At 38.4% G+C, this 18,801-nt stretch overlaps 1 protein-coding gene across 2 annotated transcripts; it reads right to left on the bottom strand.

Annotated features, from left to right (window-relative positions):
* Positions 1 to 4,335: 4,335 nt before the first annotated feature.
* On the bottom strand, positions 4,336 to 18,794 carry LOC135675933 (villin-3-like). 2 transcript variants are annotated; one of them, XM_065186592.1, is made up of 23 exons: positions 18,616 to 18,794; positions 15,833 to 15,939; positions 14,923 to 15,022; positions 13,695 to 13,763; positions 13,341 to 13,583; positions 13,075 to 13,252; positions 12,864 to 12,996; positions 12,587 to 12,749; positions 12,082 to 12,229; positions 11,865 to 11,965; positions 11,618 to 11,773; positions 9,965 to 10,033; positions 9,806 to 9,874; positions 9,543 to 9,680; positions 9,292 to 9,420; positions 7,615 to 7,762; positions 7,468 to 7,478; positions 7,243 to 7,383; positions 7,003 to 7,128; positions 6,767 to 6,832; positions 5,293 to 5,626; positions 4,999 to 5,204; positions 4,336 to 4,924 (listed from the first exon to the last, which is right to left on the bottom strand). In XM_065186592.1, exons 2-23 carry the CDS (start codon positions 15,886 to 15,888, stop codon positions 4,811 to 4,813), a joined length of 2,898 nt encoding a protein of 965 aa, XP_065042664.1. In that variant the 5' UTR covers positions 15,889 to 15,939; positions 18,616 to 18,794; the 3' UTR covers positions 4,336 to 4,810. The 2 variants fall into 2 exon arrangements, with proteins under 2 accessions (XP_065042664.1, XP_065042659.1); XM_065186587.1 differs by lacking the exon at positions 18,616 to 18,794 and adding an exon at positions 18,394 to 18,537.
* Positions 18,795 to 18,801: the final 7 nt, after the last annotated feature.

Here is an 18,801-nt window from a genome sequence, read left to right as displayed (position 1 = left end):
CAGCACGCGTTGACATATGTGCACCGACATTCGACCGGATGTGTCCGCACAGCCGTCCGATTCGACGACTTCCATTGGTGCGATCTCAGTCACCTGACGCACGTGTTGAGACCAAGAAATGGATTGGCGCGGTGATCATTTCGATCGAGGAGGATACGTTATCTTATTACTAATGATGCATGTCATTCCACTATGTTGGAGAATCTACACAGTGTCGATATTCCATAGCACACATCCTTATTTTATTACTCTCTCATTCGAGATGTATTTTTTCTTTTTTCCATCTGTACTTTTATCTCGATTATTCATGTTAATATCATTAATTTTTTATCGTCGTCATCGTACTCGAGACGAAAGAGTTGAGTCTAACTAGCTTAAGATCTTACCATCGTCCTTATATGTTTTGATCTAAGTAATATAAAAAATATTCGACGTTGCTCGTTCGATGCTTAAGTCAATCGATCATTAAATTTTAAAGTTCTTTATATTGATAACCGAGTGTTTTTATGAATTTTATATTTTTTTAATCTAGATGGTTAGAATAATCGAGGAAATTATTATAGTGAGGGATGACATGGCTGATAGTTGCTGACGTGGCTTTGGACGTGTCTGGCTCCGGTTATCGGGGTATCAAAGTGGAGTCTCAGTGCGGAACAGTGGTGCATCGAAAGACCCTTTCTGCTGCGTTTGGTAGGCAAACACAACATGTACTCCATGAATACTTGGGATAAAGATAAAGATGAGAGACCTAAAAGAATTATTTGGGACGTATACATGCATGAGTTGGTGCTGAAGAAGCCCACGTCACAGGATGAGAAAGATTGAAGCTGAAGTAATGGGTGACTACTCTGGAGGAGGACTGCAAGACGGGGAGGGAGAGTCGGTCGTTCCAGCAAACACATTGCAGTCTGATGCAAATGGATGACTCAGACTCTGCTTCTTCTGCTTCTTCTTCTTCCTCGTCAGTTGGACTGCATGGGATTCCTTCCGCGTCAAGCATGAGATGGTCCCCAGAGTTCCACCACGCCAAGCAATAACGGGCAGTCCATGTTCAGTGCGCGCAAAAGCTGTTTCCTGCGCCTCATGGCACTCTTTGACGACGAGCAGCACCGTTCCTTTGACGTCGATGCCTCCACTGACGATGGCTCGAGTGAAACCACGGGAGGAGGAAAAGGTGCATGCAGGTCCTCAACGCGTGGACCGAAATGGAAGATGCTTCTCTTCGTGAGGTCATGAAGGCAAGTGTCGCATGCGTTCCTCGAGGTTGACGTCATCATGAGAGAGAGAGAGAGAGAGAGAGATGGAATGATGATGGCGTTTGTGACTCTATTCTTTCAACTCTTTGGAAGAGGAAAGTTTGCTTCTTCCATCTCCTCTCACTCTTCCATTACCGCCATAAGCTGTTTTGTATGGCAAGTGGCCGTGGTTTTGGATTGGATTGGAGAAGGAATCAGCAAAAGCATGAGCACGAATGATTCCCATAAATGAACTTTTAGCCGCACTAAGTTCGTCTAGAAAGTCTTTTTTCTTTTCTTTTTGTTTTCTCTTCTTTTCTTTGGTGTTAAGGAAAAGACGTGAAGGATATTAATGTTGATCGAGATTACATTCTCAGGATTTCTTTGCTTCCTAATTCTGGATGATGATAGGATGAGGTAATTTCATATTCTTATCTGAAGAATATGAATCATAAATTATACCATTAACATTAATCATTTGACTGTAAATATCGAAAATAAGATTGAGATTAATACAATTATATTAGTAGTATAGCACAATGGAAATCATGAGAGAAACCACTTGATTAAACAGAACAAGGTAATATATTACACTTACGGAGAGAAAAATATGGATCTCATGAGAGACAGACATTAACAGCAGCAGCATCAGATATAACTCCTCATGAGAATAAGAAAACTGGTCGCCAAGTCGCTCGAGCACACTGTTCTTCGTCCACGTAGGTTGACTCGGTCAACGCCTTCCTCCTGCGGGTCGTTCAATCCGGATCACCTCTTTGACTCCTCCCCCTCCCCGCGTTGACCTCCTTGACCATCCGCCCCCACATCCTCGTGCAACGAGATGACGGTCTCGAACGCCCCCACCAGCGCTTTGACCTTGTTCCTCCTCGCCGCCGCCGCCGCCGCAGCAGCAACCTCGTCAGTGACGGCGATGGAGGCGGGCGGCGACCCCTTTCTCCCCTTCACCTCCTTGCCCTCCTCTTCCCTCACCGCCGCCTTCCCTTTGGACCTCAGCCTCTCACCCGCCGCCGCCTGCTCCTTGCGTTCGTGTCCAGCCACCAACTTTCCAGATCGTCGGACGCTTGGCTTTCTTGTACCTTCCGCCATGTCGATGGAGGTCATGGACATCGACTTCGCTCGTGCTCTCTGCTTGCCTGCTGCGACGACAGCACTCTTCTCGGAGCTCTTGGGGTGTTTACCTTCTTTGTCTCTGCTCTTTGGTGAAGTCGACCGAGTCGCCTCAGCTTCCGCGACCTTGGCATGAGGCTGTGCGTCCCTCTTCAACGGGAGACTTCTCGTCTTTCTGAGAGGAGGACTCGGTGATGCCTTCTCCGAGTTCGCTTCATTGCGTACGGCTAGTTTGTGTACAGGTGACAGTGAAGGGGCCCGTGTTGCTCTGTGCTTGGAGGAAGTGGGGCTTAATTGAGGTGGGCATGGCGTCGGAGAAGCTCTGGGGATCATCAGCTTATGCGGAAGGCGTTTACCATTGGCGGCGGCGAATGGCGGGGAAGCATGACAAGGCTGGTGCTGGTTCTTGGAGGAATGGGTGGAGCATATCGTTGGTTTGAGATAGTGTGGGAGAGACTTCTCAGGTGGCCTGGGGATGTGCCTGTAAGGGGAGTCGACTATGGTTCGTCTGCCATTTGGAGGATCGAGCCGGCGTGGAGTTGACGGAGCCGAGTTGCTTTTCTCTTTCTGGTCGACGCCTTCCTTATCCATGGTGGCCGTGAGCTGCTGCTCTCTGCTTTGTGGCATTCAGAGAAGAAAATTACGTGATAAGAAGGAAGAAGACGATCGCGCTTCATTCCCATCGGCCAATAGCGGCATTATTATTGGTCGATGCAAGCCGGAAAAATTCTGTGACTCAACAACGTTGGCTGTGAAAGTAATATTATTCCTTTTGTGCATCAAAGATGCTCTCAAGAATTATAATATAATTTTTTTTGTAGATTAAATGACAAAAAAAAACAATAAACAAATAGATTTGAATTTGAATACAATAGAAAGAAGAATGGAGATGCTTCTTCTTCATCTGATGTAGATAAAGAAACGTGGGTCATAAGAGAGAGAGAGAGAGAGGAAGTCATTCCATGTGGACCATTATGATCGAAGGGAATGCAGATATATAACGTATCGAGGAATGGCTGCAAAGGCGAGTTACCTTGTGACGGGAATTACCTAGCCATCGTTGTTCTCAGGGAACCTGCGATGGACGGGAGAAGGCAGCTTCGAGGCCGAAGGTGTCTCTTGAGCTCACGCCATTTCTAATGGCACAAGGGAGGAGGACCGTCGACGGCATCGTGACAAAGAGGGGTAATTATAGGGAGTCAACGTAGCGCCACATTCTAATATGGGGTTTGACCGGGTCAAAGCACAGTAGTTTTCTTTCCAACTTGGAACAGGCGTCGTGAGACAAATTTTAGGAGAAGTCATACGTGGATTCGTCTAACCGTGCCTAACAATTAAGACCGAATTCATTACGTTCTGATTCCCAATGACAACATAAATGGTTGGGATAAAAGGCTCAATTATAAAAATTAAATGTGATTCGATTAATAAAAATAAAAGCTTAAGATTTAGAACTTTATACTCGGAATCATCATTATCGAAGCTTGTCCTAAGGAATGATTTCTCCTCTTTATGCATGCAGGCTTATGGTTCCTCGTGAGGTTGATGCAAGCAGAAGAAAACTTTTCAGTCATCTAAAACTAGTTATAGCCCGTCAAGAACAACAATAATAATCCAAACGATTTATGTGTAATCAATCATAACTGAAAATTTTAATTAAAATATATAAATCAATAAAAAAATAACAGACACAAAATAAAAAATAATAATAATAAATTTTAGGAATTTTATTTTAAAAAATAAAACATCTAAGAGAAATATTAATTCTAAAAGAAGAAACTGCATACCATATGATTTAAACTGGATGAAGGGCGTGGAAGAGCCACAACTCTTTGTCATTCTTGTGCTCTACATCATGAAAGCAATATGTTTCAACAAAACAGAAACTGTATCTTCATGCGATGAGACAATAAATCATGAGAAGAAGGGGTTGCTAACATGGAACAAACAGATTTGGTGAAGACAACAAACGAAGGTGCAAACTGGTTTCCCAACATAATTTATGTTGTCATCTTCTTACACTCAGCTGTACACACATCGCTGTCTCGTTGTGCAGTATTAATACAACCTTTAACTGTATTCACCTTTGGAAACAATCGGTAAATGAAAAGAAAGAAAGAAAAAATTGCAAGCTCACAAACCAACCTGGGACGATGAAAAGAATACCTGAGAGAAGGGAGAGACAGTGGAATAATGCTCAAACATGGAAAGAAGGGAAAATTTGTAAGACTCTGTCAATAACAACATGAACTATTTGGGACCAGAAGCAGCTAAAAAAGCACTGATGCTGTCCCCCTTGCATTCCTAAGTAGGGGAGCCCTAAATGAGAACTAGGTTGGGTAGGACCAGTCACAATCTGAAACGAGGGTAGGAAGACATCCAAGCACCCTGTCCATCAATGCTGTCTCTGATCCAGGGCCAGAAGAGGACCTCAGAATTTGGAAGTCTTAGAACAACTGAAGTGCCATTTTGAGTCTGTTTTGCTTCCATTTGGCTAACTTGTAGAAAGATTCTTTTGTCATGCCAAACTTCTCCTTGAACTCCGCAGAAGATAAGTATGTCTGCCATTAGGACCAGAAATATTAGAACTGAATTGAATTCCCCAACTATGAAACCACCCGAAAAATTTGTATACCTCTCGCTTGGTTATATCAACATCTGTAACAGGATTAGTGGAAGTGGTCTTCAGGCGTTCATAGGGGAAAATGGGGAGCCCTTCATCTTCAGCTTCACCCTCCTTTGCATCTTCCTGTATTGTAAGGGTTTCCATTCTGGTGTTCAATGTAGCGATGCTTCCCTTGGCGTTCACCTCTGGTTTTGGTTTGTTGTTCTCGGGGCTCACTTTGACAAACGAAAGACGAAAAGTTTCAATGTTAAAGTACAATGTATAACCTAGACCTTCATATTCTAGAAGATAGTTCAGGCATACCTTTTAATGATTTTGGTATTATTGACTTTGGTATCATTATTTCCCTTGGGCGTTCGAAAGAAGCAGAGAGGACAGCAATTGCTCCTGATTTTGGTGCCACCTTTGAAGGATCAAGCATCACAGGTTTTGGAGAAGGTTTTCTGACTGCTGGAGGAGGAGTTGACAGATTCCTGGCATTTGGGTTCTCAAAATTAGCAGCTAGTGCATTAAAAGCAGGAGATCTTCCTCTAACTCGAACACGTTCAGGGCTGAAGGACATGCTTCTTGAGCGCTGAGATTTGTCTGGCACGCTGGACCTCCCAGCATAGGATGTTGGTGTCCGTCGCTTGGGCTTCTGATAGTAAGTGCAAGTAATCAATATGTGAGTTCTTAACTAAAATTTCTAACAAACCAAAATCCTTAACAGAAAAGAATAATTATTAGTTATTATTGGAAGGTTTATATAAAGGTTGTGCAGTAGCGAGGAGAAAAAAAAAACGATCGTCACTGAGACACGATAAATAATTATTTTATGTAGCTTTTAGCTTTTCAGAGCCAGAATCTCAGACCTATCATGATTTTTTTATGAAAAATTTGGCTACAAAATCCAATACAGTGAGGATTGTACTACTTCTGTAGGCATTAAATGAGAAAGAACCAACCTAAGCAAATAGAAGCTTTGGTTGTTGAGACAGATAATTTGGTAAACTCTTAAAAAAAACAGGCTTTACAATGGACATGGTAGATGTCAGATAAATCAGGTTTACTGTAACTATGATCCAATTAGAGTCCAAAGCTACCTTGCGACTCTAAGGTTAATCAGAAACCCAAAGGAGATTTAAGTAAAACAATGGGACTCAACCATGACAGAAAAGAGAAAACCTTTAGAATCTTGTTAGGCTGATCAATATATTATTCTAAGAGTTTGAAAGGAAAGTTCAAATAATCACCTGACTACCATATATTTGAAAAATATAGGAATCATTAAAAAAAAGTGCTTTTAGGCTTTAGTCAACACATAAAAAGGGGATGCATTCTTGATTTTGTATAAAAATGATGATGAATTATCAAGGAAAGGTGCAATTGCTTGACCACAAGCCATCTTAACTATTTTCTTGTTTTTCAATTCTTCATACCTCTATATTTATCTCTTCCAAACCACCATCTATAGCTCATATTCGAAAGAAACCTGTTTATATAACTTATTGGCTATCAGTTTATTGTGTGTCATGCTACTAACATTGATGTATATAACAGAAAAAACAGATAAGAATAACCTAAAAGTCAATTATGCAACCCTAACATGCATCAAGAAAGTCACAAATAAAACAAATACTGAAACTCTTGGCATTCTGATATTCTGAAATTTAAATAGCAGAGATGTTGTGAAAAATCGCTTCTTAATTTACAGAGGTCTAGTGCATTTTGAATGACTGTTATACATATTGTTATGATCTAATTAAGATATCAGTAGCTATTGAGGTAAGGAGGTTACATCTGGTGTTGGAGGAACTCCATTTTTCACCATAGCTAGCTTCCTTTGAAATGAGTTACCATGCATCTGCAACCAAAGATAAGTCAGACCCTAGTTAAGAGTACATTGGTCTCATAGTTACAACTGCCCCAGAAACAAAATCATAGCAGACAGAAGAAGATATTTAATAAATATACTGCATATAAAATAAACATTTTACATAATGTTGACATTCAACTCCATATGCAAATGCTTACTGATGATTTTGCTGAATCCCAGTTGAAGAAGCGAGTGAAGAATGGAGGCTCACTTCCTTCCATAATGATATACAATGGGGTTTCTCGAGAGAGATTTTCCATAAGAAAATCTTGTTCAATATATTTCTGTTAGAAATAGAAAAAGGAACTTAAACAAACAAAACAAAGGACTTTCTGAAAAGTGACATTTTTATGCTGCAGCAGATAGAAGACAAAGGTAGAAAGAAAAGCATTCCATACCTCTGCAATGCTTAAAGCTTGCAGTCGGATTTTTGGGTCCAACTGCTGCCCTACCCATACATATATGTCTGAGTGACAGTCCAGAATGAAGAGATCCTCAGTCATCAAGTCATCTTGGGTAAAGTTGAAAATCTCTGTCACCTGTAACCACAATACAAACATGTTTGACAGTTTCGCTTTCTGTTAAACAGGGATCCGCTCAAGAAGATATTATGGACTACATACCTTTAGGTTGCCTTCATTTTTCCATATGCATACAGCATATATTCGTTCCATGAAATAGAACAGCTAACATTAGCACACCTATAAAATGATAGAAAACAGGACTAAAATAGGAACATAGATGAACAACATGCACCTCTAACTTCCTACCTTTTGAGAAAGTACATGAGAATAGGTGAGGATCATGTTCTGGCTCTTTCCCAATTTTCTGACTGGGGTGTTCAGATTTTCCTCCTAGTAAACTCCAAAACTGTTCAGTTTCCGTTCCTTCTTTTTGTGTTTTAGGCTGCACATTTGGCTGTCCAAATTGAAAAAGAATAAATAGGTGGCGAAGAAAAAAATCCACCAAACAAAAAATCTCAATTATGGACAAGAGGGTCAGCCACAGAAGGTTAGAATAGAACAAGTATTAAGAAATAAATAATATGTAACTCATGCGGGTGTTTCACAGCATTAGTTACTGCATTAAATAATAAGACATACTTCCTCAACTTATTCAATGATTAAATAATAAACACCTTCAGGGACAACACGCCAAGAATCAACTACATAAAGCAGAACATCAGATACAACAACAAGAATTAGATTAAAGAGAAAAATAATACCTAATAGCTGCCAAATTTTTTGTTAGCTATAGCAAGACTACGAGTACATTCTGTTACTACTAACATGAAATGAGTGAGCATGTTGTCAGATGAAACTAGATCTGTCACACATTCTGACAGGGCCATTATTATGAACACATGATCAATGTGGGAAACCTTTACCATGCTATGTTATGCTTTACTATGTTGGAAATAAGTAATTTGCACTTTGTAGCCTTCTCTCTACACATATCAAGGTCTTCACGAAGTTGGATGGAACCAAACAGTGTGAACAATAAGCCAATGTGACATCAGGAGTACTAGAAAATCTCAATCAGTAAACCATCATATCATGCATAATGAAACACTTGGGTTAAATCGATTAGTAAAATCTAAAAACAGTTGAAGAGATAACCAACTAATCGCCTGTCATATATTTTGATCTAATTCAATGAGATTCAAGAACCAGAGGTTCCCAAGGCGAACAAGTCATACAGCTAAATTAGGATTTCGACCTTGTTTCATGGAAATAGGATCACTATGAGAACTTGCAGATAAGAAGAGACACTAAGGCAGAAGATCTGGGTAAGGGGAAAGTGTTTGAAAGCATGCATAACAAGAAGTTTGGGTGCTCAGTTACAGTGCTAAACATCCTACCATTACATTGATCAGTCTTCACTTCAGTTTAGATTAAGGATATAGCAACTATTAAATAGTGAGGATCAATTAGGGAACAAATGAAAAATAGTGATGAAATAGGCACCGGTTCCACCTTGATTTTAAAATCTCAATAATTCTTTTCTTTTATCATTCCTTCTTAGAGTAAAGTCTTTAAGTGAGAGAATGCTTCTCAAAGCTCCACACCATAATTTAAAAATGAAAAGTATCTCAGTCTCTCGGATGTTCCTATTTTCAGACACAAAACAGGTAGCAAAGTCTATGGTCAATGGATAAAATTTTCAGGTGTTTAGAAATTGAATCTCCTGTTTATAGGGAGAAAGATAACTCTATAAAATATACAATGAGCTATTGAACTCAAACATCATGCCGTTGGCAATTTGTTATTTTCAAAATCATGAGGACAGATTCTGGATTCCTTTGAGTTCAAAGTGGTTATGTCAAATATATGTATATTGATAACCACTGGTACAGCCATTACCTATCTTAATGGCTTATGGAACAAACAATCAATTGCAAAAGCTTTACAAAACTAATTTACCACATGAACTAGATTTTGTCATACCTTAATCAGATCTAGCTGCCTCTCAACTAGTTCTTGATCCACAGAGGTGGTTAGGCTTCCGGACCATGTGAAAACAATACTGCCACTATGCAGTATGTAACAGTAGGATGAATTCAAAGAAGAAGCTACCTGATTAAGAAAAAAATAAATGTATAAGCATAGCAATAAAAGGTTTTAAAAAATGCCAAGTTTAAGATATGTGGTATATTGAAGCATTGTTGCATTAAAAAATGAGACTATGGTGGATCTACCGGTTCTACTTGAATTGCTTGCATATTTTCTGGTCCAGAACCTTGTATTCGGAAAAGTGCAGCACCTTCCTCTGAATATGTTTCATCAGTTGTGCTGTTTTCCTTGACAAACTTCTTATACCCAGAACTTACCCCACCCTGTAATATTACACGGGAAAAGATCAGGCGGAGTTTCTTATAGTAGAAATAAAACTACCACAAAAAGATAGCTTCAATAGCAGAAATACACTCTCAGATGAAGAGGTTTTTGTTAAGGGTCAAACCTTGAAAACTAGGAAGCTCTGGAAGATAGAGAATAACTGTATCGGTTCCTTTCCTTCATAAAAGCGAGCCTGCAAGCACAAGATCAAGAAATTGTCGTTCACAATATATTTCTACCATATAACCTGTTATTTCAACACACTGATGTAGTAACAGATTACCAGAACAGCTTGTGACTTCAAATTTTCAACCATCTTGTTAGCAAGTGAGATAGCTGCAGTCCTCTCCTCCTGTAACCAGTCATAGATGCTTCACAATGCTAGATATCTATGATACTCATGGTTAACACTTAACAGTATCTTCTAAGCAAGTTGCAGACCAACTGACGACATGCTGAAACAGTGTCGATGAAAATCACACGTATCCAGAGAAGTCAATATAAGTACATTCATAATTACATTCTTGAACTGTTATGATTGTGTCAGTAGTACTTTTGGCCATCATAACTTCTGAAGTAAAGAACTCTAACAAATGACCTTTAATATTTTGTTATATTTAACTAACCTGATGTACATATGCTATAGTGATACATGGACTTTAAGCATAACATACCTATTACTTGAAGATTAAAAATGAGATGTTGGAGAAGGTGTATGAATTAATCAGTTTGCCAAACTTCAATATTTCCTTATCCTGGTGATTCTAGTTAAATATTTAGAAGTATATGCCACAAATAAGTTCAGAGCTTGAACATTAGCAAACTATTCACCAAATTGTCAATCGAAGTAGACTATATCTGTCACGACCCGAGTCTGACGAGCCAACTGCCCAATAACTCCATTTTGGTCCTTCAATCACGGACCAAAATGCTTAAGCAGGGGTTATCATAATACACTCATCAGGCCTATATTAGCCAATCATAATCATTGCCCACTTCTGATGTGGGACTAAGTGGGGTGTTACACTCTAACTCCATCCATGGATAACCCTTTCCTACTCAAGCCCTCTCATTTTGCTCAAATACTAGGTTGGCTTTGATACCAAATGTCACAACCCGAGTTTGATGAGTCAACTAGCCAATAACTCCATTTTGATCCTTCAATCACGGACCAAAATGCTTTAGCGGGAGTTGTCGTAATACATTCATCAGGCTCATATAAGCCAATCATAGTAATTGCCCACTTCTGATGTGGGACTAAGTGGGGTGTTACAATATCAGTGTCATTCTATGATACAAAGCTTATACAGATGGATTTCATCGGCAAAGCAATTACTTGTATCATATATGTGGTTGCATAAGAGAGCTGCAAGGGCTTGTCACTCTTAACCAATTAGCAGATATAACAGAGTTCATCAACATTACAAGAAGTTACAAAAGATAACCAAGAATTTTTTCTTTGTCATCTTCAAAATGAAAATGAATTAGTTTGCTTCTAAGAAAAATAATTGATATTTTTATCCTAGCACTCCTCTTAAGTCATTGATTCCCTGGAACTCGTGACTCCCACTCGCACTAATCTGCTCCTCTTGACCCTCTGCATTGGGAAACAGGGTTCTCTTGTTCTTCTTTATATTCTGGCCCATCATCATTCTATGGTCTATCCTAATAGATGTATCATAAGTGTCTCATGAGTCTGCCTTTTATGTCTAAATATCCAAGTATTTGTTCACTTTTCCACTTGATCTAATTCAAGTTGCACCAACATGGATGCTCAATTGATAATTAGGGATCTGGTAGGGTAAAATCTATTATTCAGGAAATGATTATTTAGTAATATTCATTTAACATTTCCAATTTTGTGAATTACATGACATTTGAGCAGTAAACACTCCTAGTTACTCGATAAACAAGCTCAAAAACTTTGAAAATTTACCTCAATGCTCATCTTCCCAAACCAAGTACCGATGAGATATTCCTCTTTTTCTTCTCCAGGATATGCATATTGGAATATATAGCAATCTCCACTGTAAAATTTAGATTGATCTGAGGGTGGAAGAAGAATCTTGTTTTTACCATTTATATGCCAGACCTGTACATTAGGCAAAAAGTAATATTTAGCATAAAATGATATATATGACCTGTAAAATTGCAAACAGCCTCCTCTTGGACTAAGCCAGCACCTGTAAATTGCCACTGCAATCAATATATGGTTGAGGTTCATCTTTGGCAGGAGAAGCCTTGTTAATGCCCTTTGCATTTAGTCCTTGGCGTTTAAGAAATGCTGCCAATAAAAGCAATAACTCATCACATATTGTACAAACTAATTCTCAAACTCATGCAAAAAATAATGACAAAATTTTAATGCATATTAAAGAACTTTTATGTTATTCCACTAACCTGCAACTTTGCCCCTACTCTCGTCAGATACAACTGCATCATTTTTCTGCGGCCACTGTTCAAACTTGGACCGGAACATTACTGTCTCAAATCCCTCAATTATCCGAATAACATGAGCTTGTGGCCTGCCAGGTTCGAGTAGTGATTCCTGTGCAACATAAATGACACTAAATGGTAGAATTACCATGAACTTCAAACAAGCATAAACTAGGATACAAAAGTGCTCTTGGATGCCAATCAATAGCATGGATGACATCAAGCTGAGTAGACACTTGAAATGAAAAGACAATCTCCCTAGGTTATCAACTCCAAAACCCACAATCTGGAATTTTCTCAGATACAGGAATTCATATGATTTCAGGCATTCAGAAAATCTTCAGAATGTGGGCCTCCGTAAGATTCCTCCCACTTCATCTCCTCACCAACTCAGTTCAGGCCTTTGTGCATGTGAAAAATATAATAGATCAATTAGAGAATAAGAGGCTCTAATCAGAAAAGGACTTACTTCTGCTGCAGAACTAGCAGCTTTCCTTTGTGCAAGGGATGAATTTCGGCCCATCCATACATATATTTCAGTATCACAGTCGAGCAGGTAACACTTGTAAGTGTCCAGTAATTTTCTTGTCAAGGAATCTGCTTCAACGGGCACAGCTTGTCCTTTATCAACACTAGAAGGCAAAATTTTCCATATTTGAGATGCATTAGTAACTAATATGTGTGTAAAAGTAGTACAACAAAAACTCATTTTGTTAGCATATTAAGATTATTAAATAATAAATTACCATAGCAGCTTTGCAGAAAAGGTCTCTGCCTTCCTGTCACCCTCAGAAGCTATCTTCCTTGGAAGAGGAGCAAAACCCCCGAAACAGCCCCAAAACTCTCCAGCATCAGCATCAGCCATCAGCTTCCCATCCTCTATCCAAAGATCAATAAGTGAGCAAGTTTTTTGTTGCTAGTACAATCACTCATTGGGACTTATAGAGGTCATCTTACCAACAGCTGCCACCTCACATTTCCCTTCATGGTAAGTTTCTTTGATATATTGCACAACTTCAAGAGCTTTAGCCCTTTCTTGAATAGATGAATTAGATCCACTGAACTGGAAGATCTTGGACTCAGTATCCAGAATGAATATGTCATCATGATTGAGAGATGATCGAGCAAAAGGGACCTGGTTATGAGTTATGACAACATCACCAAACTTAAGATCGTATTTGTATAAATCCCTTAAGTCACATGTATCTATAAAAATAACTTGCCTCCTTCACATTGACAACATGCTTTCCTCTGCAAACAAATAAACGAGTCACATGCTCTCGCTCATTTATCTCAGTATGTTTAAACCCAGATGAAATACCACCATCCTGTGGTATTATACATGGTTTGAAATAAGAAAGGAACTTCTCAGTCTCATGACCTTGGACTTCACGATATTGAACAGCACGACCACCGAGGGCTGCATCAAGTTCAACCGTCTTGATTGCAGCAGTCCCAGCTTCATCCTGTTTACAGCAACAATTAAAGATTATACTTGGATAATCATTACGATGAGGTCCAGGACTATCCTTCAAAAAAGAAATTGGTGAAAATATACATAATGAATACCAACTGACCTGGCTAGTATCTTTACCAAGCCAATAGTGAATATCATGTTGAAGAGAACCACTTTTTAAGGCAGTTGTCTGTCCAAATAAGATAATTTAGTTTACCAACAAAGACCCATTATAGATTCTAGTAAGACAAAAATATATCAATTAGCAAAAAGGGAAGAAAAATGCATAAATCTGCAACTAAAGTTCCTCTATAAACAAAGACAACAATAAACTTAACCTTCCGAGAAGATATTCCTAATATGAAGATAAATTCAAATAAGTTGCATCCTGTATTTGCAAAACATTGAAACCAAATTTAAAAACAACCACATCACATATTTATAGTGACTTACTTGACTTCACTAAATAACATAATGAAATCCATTATACTAAGCATATCAACAAATCACTGAAACCTGTGCAGGTCTAGTCATCCTTTGACTCACAAATCATTGAGAAAATCTATCAAGCTCAAAAGATTTTTCATACTCAACTAACATAATGAAAAATACCCATTGCAAAATCATTGCAATACTGATTCCAAAGAGAAGACAACAAGAAAATCCTTCATCAATTCAGCATAGCACGGAAGTCACAGCATGAGAACTTAAGACTAGCTTACTAAAGAGAACATTTTACTGATAAATAAAGAAAAAAGCAGCACATAGAGGTCAGAATGCAGTCTCACTAATCCTTCAGATGAGCTTATACACTAACATATACATATTCCACGAATGTTTGAAAAACAACAAGCATGAAACCTCACATTAGGCTGACTATATGATAGCATATGGATAGATAACAGCTTTGGTTAGAAGAATCTGTGCCTCAATTGTGTAAAACATAATTTAGAAATTAATGTTTTTTGCTTCATTCTTCAGCCCAGTCAGTGCTTTTGGCTGCATAAGAACTCTTCAACAAGTCCAAACTATAAACCTGATAAACTAGACTCTGTTTATATTAGTTAGGATGACATAACAGTACCTCATCCTGTACACATTGTTTTCGAGCATTCTGCACTTTCAACTAACCCACCTTATTTTGATTTTTCAGATCTAACACCCAAAGACTCATTGTACTTCTTAACCAAGAAAGCAGAATAATGTAAAATCTCGAACTACGAAAATAATCTAGGTCATCTAAATCTAATTTAGGTTACAAAATTAAAGTGGATTTTGGGTGAAGTAATCTAATTATCAATTAGTGAAGCATATGGAATCATCATTAATAACAAAATATCATAAAATACCTTAAGAATCACATATGAATCTCCAGTGAAAAACTTCCCATAAGATGAACTCGGTACAGGGACTGGGTGAAAATTTTCAATACGCCATATCTCCAGTCCACTGTACTGTAGTTAAGGAATATCGAACGTGCATATATCACAATATGTAGAACCACAAGAAGACAGTAACGAATGATAGAAAAAAATGAAGGGCAACAACATCCACAATACTAGTCATGCATGATTTCATCAGATAGCAATTATATTATATAGTTCTTCTCTACTCAATAATTCTACCAATGGTTTTAGTTCTTCTACTTCAATAACTATTTCATGGTTCCTAGGCTATTAATGATAAAGAGGACTACTTTAACATTAATTGTTTTAAACTCTTTCCTCAAGCAATTAGAACCCATTCATTCCCCAGTAGCAATCTCAAGCACTTAAAAAGCAAGCAGTGGAAGACGAGTCTATTTGATTTTCATTTTGATTTTGCAAATGCAACTGTTTAACAAGATGTGGAGTCACTTATGTGACTTCAAGATCAGGAACAAATATCAAGTCAAGCGGACTTCTGTCTTGGCCAGTTGACACATGCCAAAAAACCCTACCAACAATGATGATATCTGGCCAACCAACCATTTGGCTTTGGCCTGTGCTGACTGGCACAACTGATTATAAATCTAATCTAGAAAAGAAAAAAAATGATTTAGAATCTGACTATTCATGCATCCTCAACCATTGTTAAGTGTTAAATATGTTTTTGCTGAGAATTTCTTCCAATTTTTCTGTAATCTTTGTTTGAAACTTGTACTAAATAAGAGTATATATCCTCTTACTATTTGCATTAGTAAACAGTAGAAATTCAATAGCCTTAAAAATAGAAACGAGAAAACGAAAATGGTATAATGAAGTCATATGACATGGATACGCCTTTTGCCCAGCTCCTTGAAAAGCTGAATCCACATCCTTCATGGACACTGCCATACTGGAAGGACTAGCTTTGGATGTTGTCTTAAAGCTAGAAGAAGCAAAATTCTGCAAAATAATATCAGGAAATTAAAAGCTATTAGTTAACTTAAGTATAAATTAATAAAGAAGGTAATAATAACTGTAAGTTCCTATATGATGCACAATGCTCAAGTATCTTCCAAAAGAAAGCTGGGTCTAAAGTTTAGTTATAGCTTGCTGATTATGTGATGCCTCCAAAGCTCAAGAGTTCTTGAAATGGACTAACCACAGATTAAAAACCAAGAAGCAAACAAAATCAAGGCATGGGATGATACTATGCAGTAGTTAGTATTCAGCAAAGGCAAGACGGCATAACTGAACAGACAGGACACTATAAGATCTCCAAGTGGGACGATCTCCATGGTTAGTATGTTAGCACAAAAATATGGAAATTATCGTATGCATCTAACACAGTGTGCATCTGATAAACAAAAATAAGTTGCTGATTTTATTAGTATGTGCTGATTCATGATACCCGCAGAACTCCTAATTATAAATTTTATAGTATAAATTAAATGGCCAGTCCAACAATGAGTTAGCAGCTGTTGGCCTAACAGCTAGTCTGAATTAGTCATTAAATTAGACAAATGTAAATCAAGTTTTGTTCAAACTAATTGAGTAATTTCCTAGATTGAGTGTTTGATAGTCATGATACAGTAACAAAATTATGATTAGGAGTTACTTCATCAACCACTTTTGGTAGGAAGAAGTGGTTATACAATTCTTCTTCCCATCAAATTATCTCATTATCTTGTTACCCCCATCTCCAGTCAGTAGTTAATTTTCATTATTTCAGTTGATTGCATGTGGTATAGTTCGGTAGAGCATCCAGTATACTGATGCCATACCCATCCAAAGGTTATCAAAACCATTATTAAATTGAGATTTTAAAAAAAAAAACTTGCACTTAATATTCTATAATTAGACATAGAGTTGAACATTTTACCCCATTGTGCTGAATTTTCTAGTTACTTAATCAGCAACAATGCAACAAGTTGGCTACAAGGTTGAACTTTTGGTCTGACACCTATCAACAAGCTAGACAAAATTAACTATGTACACTGAGGTCATTTCTCTAATAGCGCAATCCCAGGCATGTTTCACCAAAGCTTGGTTTATAATTAGTTTGTTTCAATGTTGTTCAACTAAACCATGTATATGTTTTAGTGCACACAACTAATCATGTATATGCATTACCTCGGAATATTTGTGTATCAGTAATCACAAATCAATATAGTTGTTCTTAACTGTGTATAAGCCACAGTTACCTCTATATAATAGAATCTGGAATTGTGTAAACTTGGATTATAATGTCCGCAACCACAAAATTTCCTGTGACTACATATGACGATACCAGTAACTGTGGGATTATAATGCCCAACCATAGAAATTGTATTTCCTGCATCTTTGTTTAACTTAAATCCTGTTACTAATTACAGATGATGGCATATTATGCATGTTATTAACTCATAAATTTGGCAGTTGTTTGATTTAATGCAGCATTCATACAATGATTATAGAACTAAACTTTGCATGTCCTTTTCAGTAGTATTCAGGATTTTTAACCCCCTTCCAATCAACCATTGCATCAAAGACACAAAAATGAATCTGAACTTAATCACGTGAAAAATAAGGTAGCAATGAACTGAAATGAGATCATCACAGTTTAATCATGTAGACATGAGGGGCAAGATAAAGGAACTCTTAGGAAGATAAAAGTAGATATCCTGCTGTGGCATATCTTAAATGCAAGCAAAACACTTTGATGGCAAGATGCAATTTAGGTTGGAGGCAATATCTGAACACTTACAACCTCAGCACACGCCATGACACTAAAGGTTCTTGTCCGTATGACGCTTCATTTTTAATGCCACAAGATTCAAAATACGCATTGGAGCCACAGACGTCTAGCCCCGTCCAACATCAAAAGTACATATCTTTACATACGCTTTTGATCTAGATCTCGTCCTTAAACACAAGTAATTAACAGAGTGCATCCACCAAGAATTCATGGTGCTCTAGTGGCAACTCATGCAGCCAAAAACCAAATCTAGAAAGTACAGCTAGCTGGCAAAGGCAGTTTGTGCATCACTTAGGAACAGATCAGAATCAACATTATCTCAAACTTCACAACTAATCTGCAGCGCTGTGCAGCAAGTGCCACTGGGAAAATTCGATTAAGCTCTGAACAAAAGTCTGGATCACAGATCATAAGATCTGAGGGAGAATAACGTGCAGGAATTTTGGATCACATTAAGATCTGGACTTTAGCAGATGGATTCAGAGAATGCAGTTCGTGAATTCGAACAATTCAATTCCTACAAGGTCAGCCACAAACAGTGACAGTCCAAATGATCAACAACAGTCTCAGCGATAGCCAACTAAGGTCTCCACAACTGAATTCAAATCCAGTCATCGGTAGCCTAACGGAGAACCCAATAAACCGCACCAATCAACGGAATCAAAGAGTGGGAACCATACCTTAACGGGAATCCTCGGCTTCTCCATCCCCATTCCCAAGATTTCCACCCAAACAGAAAAAGAGAGATCGGCCCCCGAGCTGGGGGAAGTCTACGCCACGACCAAGAAAACCAGAAACCGACTCGAACTCCCACGAACTAACCACACCCCCATTACGAATAAAAAGGAGAAATAAAAACCCGGTAAATGCGGAGAAAAATCGAATTAAATAAGATATCGCACCTGCGGTGGCTAAGATCGTGCGGCGACACCGACGCAGGTAGAGGGGCGCACGTCGGGAGGCCTAGTCGCTCGACCGATCGATCTCGGCGACGAAGCGAGAAGGGAAAGGTCGTCCAAGACGATAAATGGAACGGGAAAAGGAGCACAGTGCAGGGGGAGGGGGGCCGAATGATGGTGGGGGTGTGT

The sequence above is a fragment of the Musa acuminata genome, chromosome BXJ1-1 (genome assembly GCF_036884655.1).
Source record: "Musa acuminata AAA Group cultivar baxijiao chromosome BXJ1-1, Cavendish_Baxijiao_AAA, whole genome shotgun sequence".
Taxonomy (NCBI): domain Eukaryota; kingdom Viridiplantae; phylum Streptophyta; class Magnoliopsida; order Zingiberales; family Musaceae; genus Musa; species Musa acuminata.
The sequence above is the reverse complement of the archived record's forward strand: the minus strand, read 5'-3'. Positions and strand labels throughout refer to the sequence as shown.

Bases quoted from the DNA above. Each gene is read 5' to 3' on its own strand.
- LOC135675933 (XM_065186587.1), bottom strand. From the start codon at position 18,426: ATGGGGATGGAGAAGCCGAGGATTCCCGTTAAG. The intron at 15,023-15,832 runs GTATCCATGTCA...ACTACAGTACAG, and splicing joins CAAGGAGCTGGGCAAAAGGC to TGGACTGGAGATATGGCGTA. The intron at 5,205-5,292 runs GTATGCCTGAAC...CGTTTGTCAAAG, and splicing joins AATACCAAAATCATTAAAAG to TGAGCCCCGAGAACAACAAA.